Below are 26,688 nucleotides of genomic sequence, written 5' to 3' on the forward strand. Positions count from 1 at the left end.
AACTTCACTCTGTCGAAAACGTAAAGGAACCCCTACGAAATACAACACGTCTGGTTTACTAATTGCAGATATCTAATATTTTAAAGATACATGCCTAAATCTTTACGATTAAAACAGTATCTTCTCGTAAGTTAATAAATAAAGGCAAATAATTATGTGATTAAATGAGTTACAAAAATTATTTATTTAAGAATTATATATAACAGAACCATGTTTTAATACCCTTGATTCCTCGAACGGTCGGTGTTTTACTGCATATTTAAACACGACTATGTGGTTATATGCCTGCGGGATAATTCACAAGAGTATATGGATCTTTTATATACATAGTTTATTTCGATTATAGTATGTCTTTTGTATACACGAGTGGTTGAAAATTGGACAAACTATATCTTGGGCAACATGGTGCATGTATGTCGCCAAATATAGGTGGTCGACTTAAAGTTAACGTAACCGTGTTTTAATAACATTTGAACACGAGAGGTTACACTTCCCATGTAATAATTTAGGAGTAATTACACGTCTAATGAATTCTTCTTATAATCGGTTCAAAATGACTTGTGTTTGCATAAAGGACCTGCTAAAATGGAAACAAAGTTTAGCAGAACCGTATCTTAATATAATATATGTGAAATTATTCCGCACGCATATATTACCATTTCGTCGTGTTTAAATGTATCAAAACAGTTATGCTCTGGGGGTATAACCTCTTCGTCTTATTTCAATATATAAAACATGGCTCTGCAATATATTATTTCTTAACTTGAATTTCTATCAATTATGAAAACTCGTGTAGATTTTTGTTTGTGTTATTTTTTTTCAGTATGCAGAGAAGTGTTAGTAGTCATGTGGTAAAATTAGTTGTGATGTAAAATAGACGGAATTTGGTTCTTATTTTTAAAAGATTTAAATATTCCTGTTTACGATGCCTTAATTTTTTTCAAATTGATTTTATTTTGATGTAAATCTGAAGAAATTTCTCTTGAAGAAGTACGTATCGATTGATAGTTGTAAAGAAACCATATCTAAAATTATCCATCAATCTTTCAGTTAATTAAACACACATGATCAGATCCCAATGATCAACAAAAATTTTTCACCGTCGCTGCACGAGATTGAATATTGATTGATTTTTGTAATTCATTAAACAGTGCATCTTGCATAATTTTATACTTGAATAGTTTAATATTTTATTTAGCCAAAACCTTATCCTAAACTTTAAAATACCACACTGTGACACTGTGGGTGGAATAAACAATTTTTCGGATTTGTTTATTTGTTTCCATGACTGAGAGTTGGGCGTCGGAGGTATCTTTCTTCTTATTTTCGAGTATATATGAAACATTTACAGGATTAAAGTGTTAAGAAAAATGGTAAGTATTAACAATTTTTATTACCAGTTTATTTGTAGTTTCAATATCTTATAAACCAAGTATTGAAGATAAATATAATTAATGCGACTCGGGAGCACTAACTCTTTTACTATTATAAAACTTGCTATTTTAAGCCAGATATTTTTAGTCATATTTGAGTGCTCCAATTTTTTTTAGTGATTAGCTTGATGCTTAAAGGAAACTTCATTTATCGCATAAGTTCCTGTTTTGGAATATTTCAATTAATTCACCAACTTCTGTATCCCGTTTTCTATATGGCATTGGCTGTAAGAGGTTTCCTTTCTACATTTAGTTCGAAGTACGTTTCTCCCATATTGTGTTTTACATTTTAAGTAAAATGAATAATACATCAATATCACTGTATTTTAAGCTAAGTCATGTGTTCCACGGCGCCTCCCGAGATTAAGAATGGTTATGTTTCATACGACTCTCTTGACACCGGTGCAGCATGGGCACTTAATGACGTAGCAGTATACAAATGTTTCAAGTACTATGGGCTAGTAGACAACTATAAACAGACCTGTTCAGGGACGACAGGTTTATGGACAGGAACGGTGCCAAAATGCGAATATCACATATGGACGGAAAGTAAGTCAACAAAATGCGGTTTTTGTCAAGTATTTTAACAATCTTAATGGGCAAGAAAATGCACTGTAAGTTTTCTTTCTTAGATGATAAAATTCAGTTATTTCGTTGAACTGAGTGCTATCAAATGAATACCCAGTATTTGTCTGCTCTGTGACCACATCAAATAGAAGAACCATGTCTTCGGTCAGATAAAATGATCAGCTTATCATTTATTATCGAGCTTACATCGTATCATTTGTCAGTCAAATATTTTCTGTACGGATATTAGCACATATGTGTTCTATGTATTTAGATAGCCTATATGTTATATTTCATTTTGTATCATCATGTGTTAACTTGCTTTAAGTGTATAATGTATGCTGAACATTTGCTTATATGTTTATATATTTGTACAACCGTTGAACAGAAACAAATAAATAGGTTAAAACAGTTGATTAAAGATAGCTTTATAAACAATCATATCATAATTTCGAAAATCGAGTTATATATCAAATTTAATTATTCCAATATTTTGTCAAGTTTATTTGGTCAAAAATCAAAATGAAAGTCAAAGTCAGCAACAAAGCGATGATTATTATATACAGTATCCTAAATTTTATATTAGAATGCATTTGTGAGTACCACAAAAGAATGACTGACGTTGTAAAAGTGATTACCGGTATATCAGTTTAACTCATCAATTTCGTCTTTGCTGAGTCCAACCATAGTAAGGTTTTATTTAAAGATTCTACCCAAGTTAATAAAACGAAACAATAATGGACGATAAAAAGGGACGAAAGTCCAACATGAAAAGCCACATTCATAGAACACAGTCACACATGCAGCACGTAGTTCACGTGTTTAATTTTCGTCTTTTTTATTTCAGTCGTGTTTTGGGTGGTGTTGGTCCTGCTTATATTGCTGCTGTTGTTGCTGCTGCTGTTGATTATCTTCCTTTGCTGCTACTTCTGTAGATGTTGTAAAAGGTAACCTTTTCTTGTAATATTTCATTTTTTTAACCTTTACCCTGCCAAATTTCTAAAATGGTCTGGTCCATCATTCAGTTTTGGTAGTACCACTTATTATTCAAAGGGGTGTTCACTGAAAATTATGTGACTGAATAGCGAACGGATGTGCAGGCTGATTTTGGTTTGCACTGCTTGCAAAGCCAAAACCCTTTGCCGCATATTAAATCATTTGAAGGATCCGGAATACTGACGGCTTACGTAATAAATGATATGTACTTATAAAACATCCCGAAAATATAACTCTGTGTTTAAGTTTGTGTTGCAACTTTCAGCTTTATCACATTTTTCCCACATCATATATATATCATATTATAGAAAAAATATGTATTAAAAATGATAGCAAGTAGATATAATTGTACAAAAGCGTAAATGAATTTAGCATGCATTTCATCAAGAGAAAAATGGTGGAGGTGTGGAAGCCTAATATGTTTGTTTGTTTGCTTTGGGTTTAGCGCCTTTTTCAACAGCATTTCAGTTATATACCAGCGGGTAGTTATTTTAACACGAGTTCCTGAGTTCTCTACCAGTACTAACTTGTTATCCGCAAGTAAGAGCTAACTTCCCCGCATAAATCTGAGGTGGAGGACGAATGGTTTCAGACACAATGTCTTCTATCAAATTGTCACGGAGAAACTTACGCCATATCTGGGGATTAGGAACTTACGATACCAAGATCCGTAGATCTGCGCTCTCCCTATTGAAGTAAACAGGCAGACCATAATCATGCCTATAATCACGATAACCGGAACATATATTGTATAGATTTCGATTCACTAGTATAAAGCCAAGTATGTGCGCTGTTCCTGTACAAGCAACGTAAAGAATAAACACAGTCAGCATCCAGACATGATAAGTGTTCCATCTCAAACTTTTTAGCTAATATAAGTATGCATAAATTTATGATATTGATAACCGCTTGTCTCTTTGTTGCAGATGTGGCAAAGGCGGGCGAGACCGCGGGGAGGAAGATGTTGAACGCGGTAGGAGAAAGAAACGCCCCGACAGCGATGGCAAAAACCGAAGAGGTCGAGATAAATCTCCGAGACATAGAAAGGACGATAATGACGATGATTCATCTTGTACATGTTGCGCTTGCTGCGGTCCTCGGCAAAAGAAAGAAAAGGTTGAGAGAAAAGGGTCATCTCGAAGACGTCGTTCAAGGTCCCCGAAAAACGACAGAGGGGAGAAAGAAAAAACACCATGCTGCGCTTGTTGCTATGGTTCTAAGACAAAAGAAAAGAAGCAAAAATCACGTGAAGGTTCTCCAAAAACAAGCCGGTCGAGGTCACCAATTGGACGTGATCACAAAGATAAAGAAGACAAAGATGAAGCTAAAACAGGATGTTGTGCTTGTTGCTACGGTTCTAAGACAAAAGAAAAGAAACAAAAATCACGTGAAGGTTCTCCAAAAACAAGCCGGTCGAGGTCACCAATTGGACGTGATCACAAAGACAAAGAAGACAAAGATGAAGCTAAAACAGGATGTTGTGCTTGTTGCTATGGTTCAAAGACAAAAGAAAAGAAACAAAAGTCATATGCAGATTCGTCTGAACGTGAAGGCTCTCCAAAAACAAAGCGGTCGAGCTCGCCACATGGAGGTTATCACAAAAATAAAGAAAACGGGGAAGAAGCTAAAACAGGATGTTGCGCTTGTTGCTATGGTTCAAAGACCAAAGAAACGACACCAAAGAGACGAGAAACATCGCCAAAGCATAAAGGGGCTTCGACAAGGTCCCGTTCAAAGTCACCAAAGGGGGATGGTCGCAAAGAAATTGAAGACGATCAGGACGAAGCTAACACTGGGAGCTGCGCTTGTTGCTATGGTTCTCGAACGAAAGAAAAGAAATCAGGACAACCAAAATATTCACCAAAACGTAAAGACTCACTGAAGCGAGACCGTTCTAGATCGCCAAAGAGAGGTACTGATGAAACAAAAGTAAAAGATGACGAGGAGGAGGCCACGCCTGGGTGTTGTGCTTGTTGTTCTGGCTCAAAGAAGAAAGAAAAGAAACAACCACAACAAAATGCGTCTTCATCACTTCAAGATGCTCAAGATCACGTAGATGAGAAGAAAAATGACAGGAATAATACTGTGAGGAAACATCCTAAAGAAAAGAAAACACCGAAAACAAAAGTTTCAGCAATAAAAGACCCCGATGAATCACTTATAGATGAGGAAGTTAAACGAATGCAAGAGGAGCAGGAGAGGAAAGAACAAGAACGAGAAAGAAGACGACTGAAACAGATAGAAGAGGAAAGAAAAAGGGATCAAGAGAAAAAAGAAAAGGAAAGAGAAAGAGAGATTCAGCGACAACAGCAAAGAGAACTTGCACGCATTGAAGAAGATAAAAGATTACAAGATGAAGATGACATATTAAGAGAAAAAGAAGATGAAAGGAAAAGGCGGCTAGAGGAAAGAAGACAAGAAGAGCTTGAACGAAAAAGAGAGAGGGAGGAACGGGAAAGAGAAAGAGAACTTCAAAGGCAGGAAAGACTGGAGGCAGAAAGACAAAAGCAAGAAGAACGGTTGAAAGAACTTGAAGAACGGGAGAGAGAAAGAGAAGAATTAAGACTGCAACAACAACAACTTGCGAAACAACGAGCGGAGCGAAGGAAAAAAGAAAGAGAAGAAAGGGAAGAGGAACGGAAACTGCGAATCAAAGACTTACAGGATCAGAAATGGCGCACAGAAGAGAAAGGAGTAAGTGATAATGATGATTACTTAGAAAATGAGTCTCCATACAACAGTCCAGAAACTTCAAGAAAAAAGAAGAAAACATACAAGTCAAGAAGAAATGTCAGACCGAGATATCTAGACTACATGAATGATAGAACAGGTGATCCAAAAATATATAGACCGTATAAAGCAGCCAAGCCTGCAGATTTTTGGTGCCCTTTCGTTCACAATGTAAGGCAGATTAATACAAGTACACTGTAGAAAATGCGTTTTGTCTCTTTTATAAATTTTTGCAAAACGGTATAGCGCCAAAGTATAATATGTTTATTATTTTGGAAAAAGAAACAATTAATACTATGCATACTATCATTTTCCTGATAATTATTCATCACCGTCATGATTGATACTGCGCCACTATCGTTATTGTTACTGTTGTTGCGGTTATCGGTTTCAAAAAGCGGACTGCTATAATTATCATTGCCATCATCTGTGTCGTTATAATAGAATAGTAATAACAAAATGATGATAATGATTATAATTTTTATTATTTGAAGTCTTCTTAGATACAATTTTATACTTATTACATATCAACACTAGTATATCGTAAACACATGCATCACTAGTTTTCGTTAAAGCTTTTTTATACCAAAGAAAGCGAACATTTACACCAAATCTAAGTTAGTGGACTCAAAACGACAGTCGGCAAAACCCGTGCAATAACATATCATCTGTATGCGAAGAATGCCGAAGTCGCATTCGGGGAAATCATAAAATACCCGGAAATATCCGATTGTCATTCCGGGTTTAAGTCAGTTATGATACAGTCAGTGATAAACCGTGATTATACGATAGTTTTGATGAATTATAAGCAAATGCACTTGTTTCACATGGTATATTTAGTTTAAAATTGTTCATATATCATTGCTAATAATCTTGTATTTCATGTTTTATCTGCTCAAGTCAATATTGTTGATAAGCGCACTGTCACAAATTGTAATAATTTACTATTCTCTAACTGCTACTTATGTGCTATGATATAATAAAAATATGCATGGTATTTAGAATGTTGTCTGTATCTATCGATGACTTTTTGTGTCCTATAATATAAAGAGTAAACTTCGTCCGTAGAAATTTATTATCTTCTTTTTTGTAAAATTCATATACATGTACCATAAACATCTGAGTAGTGAATCAACATAGAATAGACGTGATGTAATTTTCACTTCAAATATTTTAATCAATTAAAAATTAATCATTCTTAAACTTTTTATGATGTCTATAATGATGTCAATGTACTGATATTAAACGAACTTGAATTTCTGATTGATAACTATACACACATTTGAGATCAGATGTAAATTCAAGCATAAAACTGATTTTTCATGTCGGAATAACATTATAGGTAGATAAAAGTCTTAAAGGATTAATATTTAATTTCAAAAGACACTATATCCACTCCATTAATATTCCATAGTGAAACATTTGACACGGATAAGGAACATAAATAAATGTATAAAATTATAAGAGAGTTGATAGTTCCTATCTATATACAGTAGTCTACAACTATCACTCATATTTCGTTGAAAACTCGGACTCATTCATAATACAGACATATTCTATACATGTTAGACAACACTGTTACTGTCAACCTAGATCGAATCCAGAATTGCTCTTGAATGCCACCCACCAAACTAAGAGACCAGCACTGGTTATTAAGGAAAGAGAACTTCGTGCGTATCGGTGCTTTACACTAGTATTAGGGCACAGGCACGTTTACACAGCTAGGCAGAGTTATCCGGCAATGCCTGTATTTATAATCTCTCTCCCTCTCTCTCTCTCCCACCCCCTCTCTCTCTCTCTCTCTCGCTGTACTCTGGCCGTTTGTTTTGCTCTGTCCTTCTGGTCAAATCGCGCTGCATTTCCAGCAAACAATAAATATATTTGATTTCTTTGTCGTTCTGTTAGGGATATACGCTTCATAAAAAGTGTAGTCAGCTATCTCTAAATACATATATATGTTCTACGATAATATCATGTAAACTGCCAAAACAAGAAATTAAATTCAGTACCAATTATCAAAGTTTATTACATAGTAAATTTTTATTCATAGCATTAATTTAAGTACATTTGCTTTTCACAGAAAGAGAAAGAGCTCCAGGTCCTCAGATCGGCCTAATTTTCAAAACGCTTGATAACCTCTGCGGAGAATTGTTATTTCAAACACTTCTTAAAAAAAGCTAATTGCTTGCTGTTTACTGCGTGTCCGCAAAATAAGCACAGCGTGAGCGCGCTCTTAATGTAGATGCGTGTCCATTTAAATTAAGAAACCCACTTATGTAGGATCTTCCATATTTTTGTAATAGCAATAATTAGAGAGGTTGACAGGAAAATATAACTATAAATCAATAAAATAATGTATGAATACTACACGGGATTATAAAATTATGAAATTATGAAGATTTTTGTCCTGTATACATATTTTACTTTCGCAGTGCTTTAAATTCCCCAGTGTCTGTCACAAACAAGTTTGCGAAGACAATCATCCGCATAAGGAGCGGGCATATTTTTGTGTAATGAACAAGAATGTGTTCAGGATCAGCTGTTAACAGTAAACTTACGCAGAATGTTTACTAGGACCATCAAGTGTCTACAAGAAATAAGATAAAAACCAATATTATTGATTCGCCGTAGGAAAACAATGGTAAGTAGAGGTGTTTTTGAGAAAAGCGCAGATCTCCCACGACTGCCTAATCATCTGAATAGAAAGTCTGTCTTTATATACTGTTTGCAGCCTATTGGTATCTGTTGGATTTGGAGTTGGAGTTGGAGTTGGAGTAACCGGTCTACATCTGTGCATCGGTAATTATATTCAGGGGCCATAATTGCGAAGTACCTCGGCCGATTTGGCTAGTTATCGAACATGGCCAAATGAGTAAATCAATATGTCTCCCACACCACTGTGTAGTGGGAGACATAATTAACATAAATAATGATAATAATAATGATATTCAATATCCATATGTTAAGTTTTAATGTTTCATGATATTAAAACCATTCCAGTATTATTGTATGCCAAATACTTCAGTTAAAATACGACTACCAAGGGAAAAGGAGTAACATTTACCATAATTTCTGATAAAAAATCGTTTCAGTACTCTTGATAAAGTAAGTCCAAATGTAGACGTTGACAGCGTAAGCCCGTCAAGCATTTGATGAAATTGATGTACAGTTTATACACTTTACACTAAATTCTGAGGGATATTCAACCTTTTAAAGTGCTTGTATTACTGTGGTTTTGTGTCTCTCAGTCGTATCTAGGTACCTACATCATTAATGCAAATCACGCCAGCCGCGGATAAAGTTGATTTCACACATTGATTGATACCGCAAACATGAAATATATTGAAAACATAAAGCTGTTCTTTCACAGATCTATTTACAAAGGCCCTATCATTTAACCACGTATAAAGTAATCTTACTTACACAACTTCATCAATATTTAATATCCCGGCCAAAGCAATTGTTATTGTTAATAATACTGTTGTGTGTTTTCTCCTTTTTTTTGGAGGGGGAGGGGTGGGTGGGTTGGGTCTGCGAGCATTATCAGACATACTATTAACTGTTAATAAAAGACAGCGAAAAGTAGTTAAATAAAAAGATTTCTTAAATCATCAACGTTATCTCACTCCCTCCCTTTCAATAACAGGATTGGTCGTACCTAGCTTGGTCTCGTCACTTATAGCGTGTCTTGAAAGAATGTCAGACATCGCATAAATTTTGTACGCAAGAACACCACCCATGATTAAAAAGCAATGACGGTGCATCCTATTGATTGCCCACACACATCTTTATAAACAGGTAATTCATATCATTACTACTTCACACCATATTTGAATTGGAGGAAATGTTTTCTAAAACACCTGATTTGTTTATCTTGAAAAGTTTCCTTGGTTGATCGTAAATGTTTGCATTGCAGTCATGCCTGTTGATCAGCTACATGCTGGGAGATGAATTTTGATTTGTCATATGACATTGGACATTTATAATTATGAAAATACTAGAAGTTTATACAGAAAATTCTGGTGTTTGATAGCTCGCTGTTGTAATTTTAAATTTCTGTAAATTTCTATTCACTCTGGGGATAATTTTGGATTCGCATTTGATTACTATTTGTTTTTCTATTTTAATGGGATAAAACGTGTTTAAGGTAATACCGGTAGTTCTTACAATAGCTTTTCTTCTTCAAAGATGAAAATGACTTCCTGTAGTGCCTCAAGACATACCTCCAGTTCCATGTAACGGAACGTTTGTAGTTTTCGAAGCAGAATACTTCTTCCGGTTACGTCTTTCCTTGGAAGCATGGCTCTATCATGTACATCACCAGAAGTGGTAGAGAATGGTTATGTTTCGTTTGAATCTCTTGCATCAGGTCCAACATGGAATGACGGTGAATATGTTGTCTACAAATGTTTCAAATTTTATGGACTAGCTGAAACAGACAGACGGAAATGTGATAATAATGTATGGTCCGGGACTGCCCCAAAATGTGAATATCACCAGGAAACAGAAAGTAAGTAAAATATTTTCAAAATAGCATTACAAATTATAACACAACAGAGATTTGAATAAATATTATATTAAAAAGCATATAATTATTCAATAAAAATGAATTTCTTTTTCATATGCCACTTCAGCAATTCGTCCACGTTCTGTCCTATAAAGTTTTTCTTGTATTTTTGACTTCACAGACTATGTATGAATGTTAAGAAATTACAGTTATGTTTATCACGTTTTCAAATTGAATCTTGGTAATTTTTCATTCAATAGCCACATAAGGGTTGCAATTCGTTTATTTTTTAATATGCGATTTAGTTTCGTATTAGGGTTTTATATTAGCTTTAACATTTGTCTTTTGACGCTTTCACTGTTACGTCACTAGCAAATGTCAACAGGAAGTCTAGGATAATTATGTTAATTAGCATTTATATAATTTACATGAAAAGCTGCATACTAGTTGTTGCCAAGATTTCCGGTAATGTCTGGTCACACATTATGCTTTTTTCTTAAATTGTGTTCACATGCTTCCTTGTAACGCCTTTTGCAGTCATTACTATTGGCCGGGCGACATGTGTTTATTTTCTCCCTAGTCCACTCAACACAGATTAATCGTAGATAAAAAAAATAGCACCACGTTTCTTCTCTAAGACTTGCGAGGGTTCAAATTTGCTAAATATTCATTCAAAGGACAAGAATTAAGACTGTTGTATGACGGCAACAGTAATACGGATATGATAAGCTATACAAATAATTTCCTAAAGTTTAGAACAAGTGTGTCAATTTTTGAATATGTGATCAAAATAAACTGAAACCTAAAGTTTGTATATAATCATAACATTAGTTTGTATTGATATCGGATTAAAAATTTTACTTTCAAGATTTTTCATTTTAGCATGTGTTTTTGTAAACACAATCATGGTCATAAAACTACACTTCTCATCATTCATTCTAATATGCTTGTCTCTGTTAAAACGTTAACGTCCGCGGTGACGTCAAAGTTTTTGTTGTGACCAAGAAAGAGCGCTTCTATATTTTATCCACTGTTTTAGATTAAGAGCATATTAGAATCGAAATAATTTTAGCAAAAGAGTGTTTTAACACTATCTATACATTCGGGCGGTAATACGTCTCTGCCCTCGTGCAATTATTACGTTTAACTACCCATCGTGCATAAATAGTGTTAAAGCACACTTTTGCTATAAATTATTTCTTAATTGACGTATACAGTGTGAGTAAATGTATGTAACAAGTCGTGGGTAACCGGTAAACGAAGGGAGAAAATATGATTTTTGTGTCTTTTTATTTCAGTCGTGTTTTGGTTGGTATTGGCCCTGTTGATACTGCTACTATTGTTACTGCTAGCATTGGTTATCTTCACTTGCTGCTACTTCTGTAGGTGTTGTAAAAGGTAATTATTGTATTGTCAATATGTGATTTTACTACATTATCATTGAACTGAGCTTTTATGGTAATTTGAAATGGACGCTTACTACTTAGGATGGGAATCTTTGCTGAACAAAATCAAGTGATACTCATAGCTTTAGCGGTAGACAAGTTCGACTGATTACAGGCACTCGATTAATTTGATTTGTTTGATACGAGGTTAATCCTGTACGGTATGTCAACAGTGTATCAGGTATATGAAGGCAATCAATTAACTTTATGAATTTCCAAACATTTTGTAAAATAATTGACTAATTATCCACAATTAACAAACCTCTTCACGTGAATGAGGTGCAGAATGGGTGACTTCAAGCATTTTCTGGCCCAGGACTGAATTCGCGACCCCTCATTTCATAGTGCTATGCTCGACATACTTTGCCAACCACGCTGGTTTGTTAAAAGGAACAGGTGCCGCAGTGATTTTCGTACCTTTTGAAAAGAGATAATTTTATCATCATTACATACTTTTGAGGGATACTAGTAAATTACTAGTATTTTCAGAGAAAAAGAAGATTAAGATTAAGAAGAAAAAGAATTAGCGGTTACCAATTACAGAGACACGAATTTATAGTTTCAGATTATTACAAAGTTTTTGTGCAATAGTACTTATTTGTTCTATTCATTTGTAAACTGACATGCCATTACTGATATCAGGAAGGGCCTGTATATTATGTGCCATCCGGTAAGCTCAACTAAACAAATCTGTTTTTTAGAATTTCGGTTTTCGAGGATCGTACAAATAAAAAATGTTCTTTGACTTAAACAAATAAAGAAGTAAAATATTTTCTTTGACATAGACAAACTAATGCCTATGTGTATGAGTTTACTTGAATGCATTGTGTAACAAGATAATTAGATTCACGTTCCTTGTGATTTGTGATTGTCCTTAACGCTTCAGTACTGCTTCAACAATAATTTAAGGGGCCTACGTGGCCGGGTGGTTATGGGCGCTGACTTCATATCACTTGTCCTTCACCGCTGTGGGTGCAAGCCTCACTCAGGGCGTTAAATTCTTCTTGCGAGGAAGCCATCCAGCTATCTTACGGAAGTCGATGGTTCTACTTAGGTGCCCGCCCGTGATGAGATATTGCCCGGAGTGGCACATGGGGTCTTCCTCCACCTTTAAAGCTGGAAAAGTCGCCATATGACCTATTATTGTGTCGGTGCAACGTTAAACCAAATAAAACAAACAATCAATAACGACTTGTTTACAGTCCAGTTATTGTATTAATTAGTCTTGCTGAAAGTCGAGCCTGTTACCTATTTTCATTTTGCAGAATGTTTTTCCGAAAAGTTAATTAATTTCCGTAAGAAGATCCTTTGGAAGCATAGAATGCAACCAAGCGAAATAATAGCAGACTCGGTTTAATTTAGTCTGTTTATACATGTCATAAGTTAGTTTCAGTCCCCATGAAACTTTAAGCAATTGCCATTCTTGAGTCTGAATGTAAACAAATTTATTAAATGATTGTTTTAAAAGAAAATTACTTAATTGCCACGAAAACTGTCAAAGATTAAAGTACTACTCTCATTTAAATGTCACGAATCTTAGGAGGGGCGTCATTAATTGCAGATAACTTTATTGTAGGCATGGAAGAAGCAGAGACAAACACAATGCTAACACCGGTTCCCGTAAGAAACGAAATAGTGAGTCTTCCAACAGAACAAGCCATAATGACGAAAAGCCGTCGCGTAGAAAAGATAACAAAGAGGAAGCCCTGTGCTGTCCTGGATGTTGTTGTCCTACAAAGAAGGAAACTAAAACACATGGTCGCCCTAAATCAGCGAACCGCAGTAGATCAGAGTCTCCGGAAAGAGAAAACCACGATGGAAAACTGGCAGGTACTTGTTGTGCTGTTTGCTGCGTTTCAACGCAAAAAACAGAAACACCTAATCAGGACAAACCGCAGTCTTTCAAAAACGGTCATCGATCAAAATCTCCGGTAAATGAAGAACATGATAACATTGTAAATGAATATAATGATGATGTAAAGCCTGGATGTTGTGCTTGTTGTAACAGTAAGCCGACAAAGAAGCAAGTAAATGAAACACAACATTTTGCTTATGACGAAGTTACACCAGCAGAAAAGAAAAAGAATTACCAAGAATGCTTAGACCCAGAACCAAAAATGTCGGAGCGCGGTACAAACACAAGAGCAGAAAGAGCTAAAGAATCAAAGAGTATCCGACCTTCTGTTGAAACGAAAAACCCTGTTTACGCAGGTTATTCTGAAGATCCTGATATTGAACTTGTCGAGGAAGAAAAAGATACATTAAGAAAACAGCAGAAACAAATTCAGGATGAAAAGGATAAGGAAATTCAACGTGTTCAAGAGGAAAGGAAAATTGCAGATGAAAGAAAAAAAGAAATTGAACATTTGCGAGAAGAGGAAATGGAAAAAGACAAGAAATGCCAAAAAGATTTAGAAGAACAGAAAGCAAAATTTGATGATCAGAGGCAACAAAAGCTACAAGAACAAGAATTTGCAAGGCTTCAGGCTGAAAGGGAGAGAAAGCACAAAGAAGAAGAGCATCAACAGGAAATAGAAGATCAGTTACGGAAAGAAAGAATAGAACAACAGAAAAGATATGAAGAGGAAAGGTTGAATGCACTTGCAAAACAGAAAGAAAAAGAAGCTAAAGAGCGTGAAGAAGAACTTGAGAAACAACGACTGCGAGAATACGAACGGCAAAGACAAATGGAAATAATAGAAAGAGAACACCAATTGCAAGTTGAAAAGCAAAAAGCTGAAAAGGAAAAAAGAGAAAGCGAAGAAAGACAGAAAGAACAAAAGAGGCAGCTGGAAGAAAAGAAGAGAGAGAAGGAACAACAAAAGTTACAGCAACAGGAACTTGCTAGACAGTTAGCGGAACAACATAAAAAAGAAGAATGGCATCGTAGAAATGAACTGTTTCAAAAAGAGCAAGACCAATTGAGAAGGGAAGAATCTCATAAGCCAGAGCCTTATCTAAAGCAGACTAGAAAAGCCCTATATTCAAGTAATCGAGCAAACTACTCTGGAGGAAACGAACCAACTTCAACAGAGACTGGTGACTACAAGCATCAGTTTGATAATCTAAAACGAAAGAGACCTTTAAAGTTGATAAACTCGAATGACAAATATCTGAAAGGTCTAATGGACGATGATATTGGCAAGAAGGGTACACGTAATCCTAAAGTCTATAATCCATTTAAATCACACAAAGGATCAGAGGTACCTACAACATATGATATGTATGGACATGCAAGTGATACACCTGGTCGCACAAGATATTCAGATAATAATATACATTCTAATGAAGGACAGAAGAAACCATTGAAACTGATAAATTCGAATGATAAATTTGTGACAGGAATGGTTGATGATTCAGTAAGCAGAAGGGCTACGAAAAACCCACTGGTATACAGACCATATAAACTTGAAAAACCATCATTTACAGATAAATCATAACATGAAACTTTGAACAGACTGATTTGACCCGAGTCTGCTATTAGTTTGCTTGGTTAGGTTCTCCGAGTTTCGTTTATTAACTATTATATCAGCTGTCTTTAAGTGCCATGTGGTGGCTGTAAAGTCTCTCCTTACTTAGAAGCATACAGGTACTAAATAGGAAAATCATGCGAAAAAAGGTAGAATAATGACAGATTTAAATTTGCTTTGTAAGCTATTTTCCTTATTTTCCTTGCATTATTTAGCTGAATTCACATGACGGATCTATGCTTGACATGTAGGTAGCATTTTCATTATGAAATAATAGAATGACGGAATTTGCCATGAAAATTTAGATCATACTCCACCGCTACAACTTGGAGTCTCATTGTTTAGCTGATTTTGCAGTTTGTGTGTTTGACTGAAAACATCTTTCTTGCATCAAATATGACCCTTACTTTTCTTTTGATTTTTATTCGGCACTGACAATATTCTTCATAAAAATGTTAGTTACAGACATTTAAAATGGGTCCTGATGTGCTCTCCGGCCATTGGAAATATGTCAATTTTATGTAGAATAAAGAAGAATAGATATTTAGTGTGTTGTAACCTAGACTCAGAGTTAACACATATCCTGGTCCTTTGAAATCAAAGTATATTCTATTTTCAATCTTTAATAGAGTCCCAACTAAGCCGGAGCCGGGATACGGGATGGATGTTGCACCTTTCATACCCTCTCATGAAAAATTCCATCAAACTAAGCCTGATATGACGTAAAAACACATTGTTCTAGACTGGCTCCCGTCCCTATGTTTGTTCTTATTTACATTTGTATAAGTTTATTTATTGAGGGAAGTAACTCCAGCAGGTTGTTTCTACATTGACATTTTTATTGTCCCTGGCTCCGAACATAGGTATGGTTCAGCCATCAGATAAAATGTGCTATTTTAGAGGCTTAAACGATTTTCTTATTTTGCTTGCAGTATTTATATAAAAAAATAACCATGCAGCCAGGGAGCCAGGCTAACATTGTACATAAACATGCATTTTCTAATTTACTTCAGATAAGTTGAAGGCAGATCGATTCCCGATTTAGGTAATGCCTCGATTCATATTAAATGCTGTACATTTACATACTTTGTAAACGTTTTTATATATGTGTATCTTTAAAGATAAAAAGGATTTAAAATGACCAAGACAACACATTCTTGACTAGTTTCGACCTTTATGTCTTCGTCAGAAATAACAACGTACGTACAAATACAAACGACGTCACGTCCGTTTGGACGCGAACGTCAACGTGACAAAAAGCGCAAATATAAAATATGTTTGTATTAATCTACATATAGATACGGATCATAATGATACGGCGGGTATTTATCGAAAACATATTTCTTCAATATGAAGCAGAGAAAAAATAAAACCCAACATATCTACATGACAAATTTTGAAGTATATATATATATATCTTTAAAGGTAATCACTTTTGTGCGAGTAGGGGGTGTTTAAATAGTTATTTATTGTTTGGACGGAGAAATAGCAAAAGAAATGGAATGTAAATACGTACACTCTTAATAACAAAACACACTTTTACCGAACAAACTATATTACAAATGATATTGTTGAAGTACCTCGTTTGAATAGAACGTTGATTTAACTTCCATTTTAAGAGTTTTCAGAAACGGCCACCATGTTTCATAATATAATCATTTCTCTCATTTCGGAGAAGAACAAAATGATTTTATTACTGTTATTTTGTTATAGATATCTCAGTGCATTTCTTGACGAAACCTTGAAATTTAAAAAGATCATGTCTTACAGCCATGTTGAATTACCTACGAATTAAGAACATCCGTATATATTTAACAAAAGTAGCCACTATCTACCCATATCTATTATCTTTTTCGGCGTTAGCTGAATAACATGGATTTTGACCTAGATTCTGTAGTAATCGGGACATGAAACATGTGAAACAGGTGCGCGCTAAGAAGATAAACCATTTATTAAGTCTTAAATGACATTGATTATCAAAAGGCACATATTGGAACATATTTAGTAGTTTTGTTACCCTAAACTAAAATGATATATTCTAATTTAAAGTTTTTAGTAATTTATCACCGTTGGAGAAATCGAAAGTAAACTTCTTCCCCTTTTGCGTACCTCGCTTATGGATGAATGAGTTGTGGCTTGTTGTAACTGCAGAGTCAGTGTACCCGGTGTCGGACTGTACGCGGTTTCGCACACACGGCAAATTCATGTTCTTCGTGAAAATAAAGCAGAAAATTTAACAATTCTTTGTTATTATTTCGCGAAACTGAGTTATTCCCTACATAATTTGACACCAGGGATATTTCCCCACTGGAGCCTCGCTCTGGAAAGGTCAGACAAAAACAATAGCAACACCAATGGAGGCCAGTAGGTCAGCTGAAAATTTTTAAATTTCATAAAAATAATGACTATGCAAACAACAACAAGGTGCAAATTAAATTTAAAAAGCACTATTCCATCATATATTATGTAAGTATTTACCTATTACTTTACCCGAATAAAAAAGATTTCAACATTTATTGAAGTTATCCCAATCTGCAAATGTTTGATTTTTTGCTTTAAGTTTTTTTTAAACGAAGAACTTAATCAAATAATTAAGAGTTATGGGGGTCACTACTAGTGATTTAAAAGCTAGGGTTTTATTTTCATGTCAACTGCTTTAGCCTTTTCCAGTCCAACTAATTGTACGCTAATCGACATATTGTACTAGTGGGTTACTTATGGGGGATTCTGACCCAACACGAAATTATTTCAGAATCAGCCCAGGACGTCAAATCATTTTGACCTTCTATCACTGAAAGTATACCTCTTAATCATTTAAATTTGCTGCTTAGTTGAAATATTTGCAAATGAATAATTTGTTCGTATATGCATATCCAAATCTTTTCTGTCTGTACATCCTGTTTAATTCTGAATTTTTCATGCGCCAAACATTATTACCTCTACGCCGTTTGTCTTTTTAAAGACATTTCTTCAAAATGTCTCTTTAGTTATTTAACATCTGGATTATTGCAATGTCATACTGTATGGTGTAGCTGACGGTGAGGTGCGTAAGATGCAACGTATTCAAAACATGTGCGCAAAACTTGTCCTTAACAGAAGGAAATTTGACAGTTCTAAACAAGCATTGTATGACCTACATTGGTTGCCGGTGAAAGAAAGGATTGAGTTCAAGATACTTTCTTTTATGTATGCTGTCACATTGGCAGAGGACAAATGTTTTAACGGCATTGCATGCCGTGGCACAGTATACTCCTAGTAGTCAAGGTTTGAGATCGTCAGGAAATTATGAATGTCGTTATGTTGTTCCATACAACAAGTGCAAAACATTCAATAATAGAAGTTTCTGTTCTACTGGTCCAAAATTGTGGAATGAACTGCCGTTAGAACTACGCAAAAGTAAATCACTTGACACATTAAAGTGGAATTATATGCATTTTTCAAGTAAAAACCAAGCTTAAATAGATGTGCATGTAAAAAGGATGGAGAAAATTATAGCTTTTAACCCAACATACCAAACTCTTCCTGGTACCAATACAAAATAATAAGTTTCCAAATATGACTTTTCTTATTTTGACTGGGGCAGTCTTTTTAAAAAACGTCAAACTGCAGGCAGGAGTTGCTTCCCTTCTACTTCAGAAATTTCCATTTTCAGGTAAGGGAGATCATTGCGCAGAAGATTGAAAAAAATATCTATTATTTTATCCGTCCAATTTCTTTATTTTTAAAGCATCAACTTCGAATACTAATGCGGCATTATCGTTAATTTAACACATCTAAATGCACAGCAACTGAAAATTGCTTTTATAGAACACTCACCCAAAACACACTACATGCAGTATTAGATGCGCATAATGCCACTTTAAAAAATCTCAAGACACTGTATTTCAGAAACTTGTTTTAAAATTTTTGATAACTGTTTTATATGCGATAGCAACAGATGATAGTTTTTATTTTTTTTGTGAAAGGTTTTACATTTCCACATTTATATTTTCAAGGATTGTTTAATTAATCTTAATTGTTGGTACAGGTTCTATGGTTAGGGTAGTGTGTAGTATTTCTGTTTTCAAATAGTTTGTCATGGCACCATTAACCAGGGGGTTTGAACCTCCATATGCAATCCATCTGGGCATACCATGAAAGGCTTTAAGCACTGGTATTCGCAACAGAGGTAAAATAACCTCAGCAGAAAGGGTGCTGTCGTGACTTTTTGTTTAAATAAGGCTGTTATGATTGTTATCATTATTATTGTCGTTATCATTGCTGTTATTATCATAATTTTTCACTAAAGAAAAATGATAAAATGTTTTGAAAGTGTACTGTTGTATGGAGAGATATACAAATGTAATGGCGAAGATGCATCTAGTTTAAAGCAATTTTCGATTTAAACTCTCTGACCGTGGAGCACGCCTACGCAAAAGCATATCAATCACATGATATTAGATAAAGTGTTTCTTTATCCCAAAATTTAACGACATAGCGATGTGTCTCATGACTTTTCACATAGTCCTTATGACCACATTGACGTGCATAGATTATCTTTGATAAAGAAACTTTTTTTTTTGCTCTATGGATTCCTTTAGATAAATTAAAGTGATAAATCATTTAGAATTGTCCACTATTTTACATAATTTATATCCCCTCAGTTGTAACTGAAGAACACAGAACGTTCATCTGCAGAAGCATATTAATATAACTCGTCTTGCTTGCGACTGATGAAGTCTTAATATAAACCCGAGTGTAATAATTAAGTTACACATGTTAAGATAGTCAAGTAAAACAATTTGCGTTTTTCATAAATACTTACATGTTGATCAAAACATTGAATTTGCACAAAGAACGACACACCAGGTTTGGGATATTTGATAAAATTGATTTTTAAACTGTTTAGATTACTTCAGAGTTTATTTTGTGTGAACGGTTTTTCTTTGCTGAGTCGCTATACGATTTTTCTTCCATAACAGTTATATTGTGAGGTAATACAAAACTTTATACAAAAAATATCTATCTACTTGATATAATATATTTCACAACTAGATGTTCTTAGCTTGGATCTGGCCTGCATCTGTGACATGCAATAAGGGTTAGATTATGCAACCTGTTATTTAAGTTTTGATGCTTCTGATATTGGAATTAAGGATAGTTTAATCTTCGCAACTTTGATATGACGTACCACTTAAACGTATGTAATACAATCGCTGAAGAAAAGGCATGTTTCCTTTGCAATTTTGCAAAAATCAAAGGGGTATGCGAGAGATAATGAGACAGTTCGCCATGTAGTTACATTTTAGACACAGGTACATTACATGAAAGAGAAAAGTTGGAAAACTACGGGTTGCATGCTCAGATTAATTCAGCCTGCTCATACACGGTAGTGGAAATTTAAGCTATCATCAACATCCTCTAGGATCCTCTAGGCCAAGGGTGAACAGAACTCGATATTCATACATGTTACAAGTTCAAATATACAATTTAGAGACATTCCTAGTGAAATCATAATATATGCTTGATTGCTATTAAGCCATAGACCTTGTCAAAATAACCAAGATGATATAAAATCTTATTCAAAAATAGGAGATTATGCACTATACGGATCAGACGACGATTGTTCCAGTTTTATACAAAAAAATCTCGTTGCCCAAAACTTTTCTTGAAAAATAATTAGCTAAAAATAAGTATCAAGTAATAATTTGTAGATAATTTAACATTTTACCTTTTTAGCAAATTTGGATCACAATGTCTTCAATTTGTTTTGGGTGCAGTTACAACATAACGAAGATTAAAACGTTCCATATAAATAATATGTGGGTGTTGAAAACAAAGAATGCTTTAAAACGAATCCATATCCAATTTTAACTAGAATACGCTTTAAAACAGCTTACTTGTTCTATGCATGGCATGCACCAATATCTTACAATAATTACTATATCCAAGTTGTATTTTAAACGATATTTTTTTTTTGCTTTGAATATTGTTACATTGTATTTCACACAGATAATTTGCAGTACTGACAAGAGAAATGATTTTATTCGGAGTTTGTTTCTGCTTATGTGAATTCCATTGTGATAACAGAAATTGTGGTGATAATGTTCTCTTAAAAATCATATCCTTGATAATATGAAATAAACTTTTGTGATGCCACTAAAACTTAAGTTATCTTCATACAATATTAATTTTGTTTATTGAAACATATCGAACTATTTCAATCAGCATTCATTGTAAAACAGGTAAGTAAAAAATCAGTGTCCAGTTTGGTTTAAGCGACAATACTGTTTTCGGTTGATCGCATTTTTCAAGTATAGCATTGATAATTTTTAAACAAATATTAAGTTTTTAATTACACCCTAGCATTGTCATTACAATAATTCAGTGTTGGTTTTAATTACTGGTGTACAATTTTCTTTCAATATTCGCCGAGGTAATTTCCGTTTTTTCTATTGTAAACAGATTTTTTTGTAAACATGACTTAAGTCGCTGTTTACTATTACATTACATTCCATTGCCTAAATTACGTACATTGTATCTTTGTTTCCTTCTTTGATAGTGCCGACTTTAAATTTGAAAGAATGAACAAAAACGTTAAGTAGAGTCTTGAAGTAAATTTAATAACTGATATTATATTAAAGCATTTTGAAATGAAACCAGTACAATTTATAACATTTCTATATCAAAAGAAAGCCACAACGAGTCAGATGGAGTATTTGTGAATGTAATTTAAATGATAAGTGGCTTATTTTTGTTGATAATATCGAAACAATGGTTAATACCTTTAAATATACTGATAAATTGTTTAAGTGTACTGATACATTATCAAACTTATAAAACAATAAAGTGTTGAGTGTTATACATATTGAATAGTCATGATTTGCTATTTGTGCTCCGTGATCCTATCTCAATCCGCGGGATCTTAGGGGTTAACACTTATTGAATTTATAGATCCTCGAGTATTTATGATATTTCAAATGGATGTGTATCTATTGTAAAGTGTGTGTTAAAATAATTTGTGTACGACTCGGATTTGTTTTGAAAACCATGGAAAGGTAACAAAGAATGAAGGTATGTTCATTTTCATTTTTATAAGAAGTAATTTGCAAGATTTGTCTTCTAAATGGTTTTTAATCAGAATATCATTTTATAAAACTTAAATAAGAGTTATGTTTGTTTCATCTTCATCAACAATATAATAAGAAAATATGACAATACGATGTATGTCATTAATAGACAGATAAAAACACATGGCGGCGCTCAATAGCTCTTAAAAGAAAGGAAAAGAATAGTTGTGAGGGCTGGAAAAAAAGCTCTGAATATAACTTAAAAGAGTTATTAAATATTACCAGACAGTGTATTATCAACGTGAATTATTATTAGATTCATAATAACATCTGGAAAGTAGATCCCTCGGAAGTACCGAGAACAAGGCAAACAGTGAAAATTGCAGACTCGGTAAACTTATTTACAAATTAGAGAATAAACATTTAAAATGATCAAGTACATTTTAATTTCCCGGCGTATTTTTTTTTATCTCAGTTGATTTTTTTCTTTCAATTTATTTTATGAAATTGACAAGGCGGAGCGAGGAAGTATTAACTCCTGCCAACGCACATATTTGAAAAGCTAAAAAATGATAAATTTCTGCATTGTTCAAAGTTCAACTCTTAAACAAACTGTTCCTATTGTTTATCTATCTAAAATAGAATATCAAATAAAATGAACATTATTTGATTTGTCTAAATCTAGATGTATAAACTGAAAACATGTATTAATTTATCTTGAGTTTCTTGACACAGGATGAAACTGTTGCACTTATATGCCAATGTATTTTTTTTGCAAACTGGACTTTAATCACGCTCTAATGCTTTATTGTTTCTTAAATCATCGGAATTAAAAGGATCTGGACTCAGGATTTAGGCTAAAAATGATCTTTCTTTAAAATTGTGGTTTGTATAAATTAGAACATGAGCTTTTGTATCTGCACTAAAAAGTATTTAAAAAGAAGCTAAATCAAGAAAACAATGTCTGAGTCGGGGATCGAACACGGATTGTCTCGGCAATACCGCCTTGACCAACAAACCACCTAACTATCGTTTATATAAAGCTTTATGATTAAGGTATTAGGCCCATAATAGAGTACCTCCTTTTTGAAGAGTATTCAATTTCTACCATAAACCTACTTTGACTGCAATTTTCAGGGGGGCGTAGGTTCAAGCCCCACTGGGACCAAAATTTTTTTTCCTTATTTTCCTTTTTTTCTTGTAAGTTTTTACTTCTTTCAAGACTTGTTATTGATTTATTGTACAAAAGTGGAAAAAAATTCATTTGATAAGCGATTTCTTGCTGTTCAAAGTGAATTTACCTCTGAAACAGAAGGGGTAGAGTTAGACATCTTTAAATATACTGAGTTACATGCGGTAAAAGTTCTCTATTTTGCCTTCATTCTTTAGATTACATATTGTGGGAGAAATGTAGGTAGGTTTTACTTCTGCCCCAAGGTTATTTTTGAATAAAGTGATCAAAATTCAAAACAGACCCGCAGGATTCGACCTTAATTTTTCAATGTTGGAGTTAGAATTCTGTCTCATTAAATCTGTTTACTCGAGGCACCTTAGAAATAATGATACTGACAGTTTTTATTTTAAGTTTTATAATTGTTTACCAATAGTTTGATGTTTCTTTTATAAAAAATTATGGTATAATGAATTCTCTGCAAACGTTTTAGATAAAGGCCACCACTTTGAAATTTGTCTCAACTTGAGCTTGAGGAAATACCATAAATTACACAAAATTTATAAAAAACGGCACGGTAAAAGTTTTTAAAAATTTGCAATTAAGTGCGAAGCACGGTCAACTGTAAGATTATACCCAGCAAATGCCATTTTTTAAACATTACTATTAGAGGCCTAATACCTTAAGGCAGTTAATCTCCAGTACCCCGTTACAAACGCTTTTCAATTTTGAATGGAAGACAACAGTAAAAACAACTTATTCTAATGCGTTCCCATAATAAATAATGTTTCAAAGCCTTCTTAAGAAAACTAGCATTAATTTCAATAGTTGTATTAATTTTGGTATCTTCAAAGTTTCATTATTCTTTAATGTCATAATGGTAATAGTAATTATATACAACATTTCCAATGTTTTTCAGGGTACAGACACACCTGAATTAAGCAGCCAGTAAAAGGAGCGACAGAATCTCGCTGCTTAATGCAGATGATTTCTTAATCAGAACAAAAAGTCAGTTTGGGAAGTTTGCTTGCAAGTGGCTGTTTAATACCGGTGCCGCCAAGGGAGGATCAACTGTTGTTGAAGACTATGTTACCATCTAGTTACACGAGACGATTAAGGACGAGAGACCTCATTCAGAGAAACTTTCCAGATATAAATAGAACAACAAGTAAGTCTAGTTCGAAGACCTTTACGCGTGTCGGCTTTGCTGACACCAAATCTACACATGCTTACCTACCGTTTCTTCTAAGGGAGAAAACTAAAACTCACTGTGCTTCAAGAGTATCCGGACAAATCAATCTCGTCTTGGAAAGGCTTTCTGAAATCGACAAAAAACATGAAGAGGAAGAAGCTGTTTACAAAAGAAAAGCAAATGCAATTTTCTTTAAAGAGAAAAGAGATACACCAATTCCGCCACAGAAGTTAGATAAACAACACAGTAGGTTAAGTCTTTCGAAAAATGTTGGAAGACTTAAACCTATTAAAGAGAAAAAAGAAAAAGAAAAACCTCCACCGATAATTAAAGACACGGTTGAAAACCTCACACGAGAAAGAATGATTGTTCTCGCAAGAACGCTAATGAAAGACAAAAGAATGGCTACATGTTACAAACGAAACCCTAACAGAATAGAACTTATGCCACCTATTGTGTGCGACGGAACACCGGCATGGAGTCATGAAGTGAGGTCTGACGTCATAATTCTTGTGCCAATCAAATCGCTCAGGTACACGAAATGGAAATATTCTTCACCTGAAATCGGATACATTGAAATCGACCTTCCAAAGAAAAACCCTCGATCGAAAATAGACACGTATTCTCCTTTACGAGCCGACGATGAAATACATTTATCCTCTTCAAAACTAAACAAGGCGTTGGTGGAAGTGTTCATGGAAGGACTGAGACTTGCTAAATTTGGAGAGTACAGTCTATTGCCAGAACTTAATTTTGACTATCTTAATGACACACTGGAACTCGTATTTACGAAACATCTCAGAATACCATTGGTTCCCGCCATTTTCGTGTCTGTTGATGAACCGCTGTATGTGATAAAACCAAACTTGCCAGACTTAGACCCCACCTCAGACACCCTCTTCCGTGCATGTTTCTTAGCGCAAGAAGAAAACATACTTCGCAAGATCTCAATCACTGATCATGGTCTTCGTGTTGACGCCTTGAAAGTCATACATACATTATGTAAGCAAGACTGGAGACTGCAAGCGCTCACTGTGTATCAGCTCAAAAATGTCCTCATGCATGACATTGATTTCGAAGTCGACCATTCACCTAGGTGGCAGAGAGTTACCAGAGACATCTGTGTTCAGTCCATCTTGAAAAGACTTTTATACTTTGTCAAGAAGCAGAATCTGCCACATTTCTTCCAAACTGATTTAAATTTGTTAAAAAGAATTCCAGAAAAAACTTTAACGTTCATGCAGACCCCTCTAAAGAGGCTGGTTAGCAACGAGCCTCAGTTGTTGAGAGACCTGCAGAGGGCATCACGGACTTATGAGGAGAGTGATACAAGCTCAGAAAGTGATGAAGACTGGTGGTGAAAAGAAAAATGATCTTGGAACATACACTATCTTTATCGCATTTCTTTATTTTACTTGTATGAAACCATGTTTGCAGATAAATTTTTACTTTGAAAAGTATTCAACCTCAAAAACTGCGACGTAAAAGATATGAAAACAGACATACGAAAACGAAAAACAGACATATACTTTTAACATACATTAGTAATGGAAAGTTATAAAAATGATCGATTAAAAATCAGATCTCGCATGACATTCGCCCTGTCACAGTGTATGTTGCATGTTAGATGTTTTGGATGTGTGACAGTCCCTAGCAGTTTTTATGGAAGCAATACAAAAAAACACGTTTCTATCTGAAATCTAGTCTGTGTAGTTAATAGTGAACATGTCATAAAAATGTTTATGACGAATAGGTCATAGTACCAAACATGAACTCAATATGATGAAAAAACTTTCATTTGTAAGATTATCAAAAAAATATAGCTATGAAAACTCTTGAAAATGAAACTGAAACATTTATACTACCGGTATTTCCCGTGTGCCTTTTATAAACGGATTAAATTTCGAAGAGGCAACACATTAAAGTAAACAAGTTAAGATTTTTCTTTACAGTTATTTTGATGAAATAAAGCTCAATAAAACCGAGTCTGCTATTATTCTTCTTGGTTGCATTCTTTGCTTCAAAAGGATCTTTTTACAGATTTTATTAACTATCACAACAGCGATCTTTAAGTGCCGTGTTGAGGCTGTAAAATGTCTCTCCGTACTTGGATTCAGTGTTGTTATAT

At 34.3% G+C, this 26,688-nt stretch overlaps 2 protein-coding genes across 2 annotated transcripts; both read left to right on the forward strand.

Annotated features, from left to right (window-relative positions):
* The first annotated feature begins 1,217 nt into the window (after positions 1 to 1,217).
* On the forward strand, positions 1,218 to 16,311 carry LOC123530302 (trichohyalin-like). The gene is made up of 8 exons (XM_053520921.1): positions 1,218 to 1,373; positions 1,765 to 1,982; positions 2,848 to 2,947; positions 3,923 to 5,926; positions 8,458 to 8,525; positions 9,964 to 10,236; positions 11,532 to 11,631; positions 13,255 to 16,311. Exons 2-8 carry the CDS (start codon positions 1,772 to 1,774, stop codon positions 15,116 to 15,118), a joined length of 4,620 nt encoding a protein of 1,539 aa, XP_053376896.1. The 5' UTR covers positions 1,218 to 1,373; positions 1,765 to 1,771; the 3' UTR covers positions 15,119 to 16,311.
* A 5,409-nt stretch (positions 16,312 to 21,720) lies between these two features.
* Positions 21,721 to 26,543, forward strand: LOC123529543 (uncharacterized). Its single transcript, XM_045309912.2, has 2 exons — positions 21,721 to 22,201; positions 24,288 to 26,543. The coding sequence occupies exon 2, from the start codon at positions 24,455 to 24,457 to the stop codon at positions 25,919 to 25,921; it is 1,467 nt and encodes a 488-aa protein (XP_045165847.2). The 5' UTR covers positions 21,721 to 22,201; positions 24,288 to 24,454; the 3' UTR covers positions 25,922 to 26,543.
* The last annotated feature ends 145 nt before the right edge of the window (positions 26,544 to 26,688 follow it).

This window comes from Mercenaria mercenaria, chromosome 13, assembly GCF_021730395.1.
Source record: "Mercenaria mercenaria strain notata chromosome 13, MADL_Memer_1, whole genome shotgun sequence".
In the NCBI taxonomy this organism is placed as follows: Eukaryota; Metazoa; Mollusca; class Bivalvia; order Venerida; family Veneridae; genus Mercenaria; species Mercenaria mercenaria.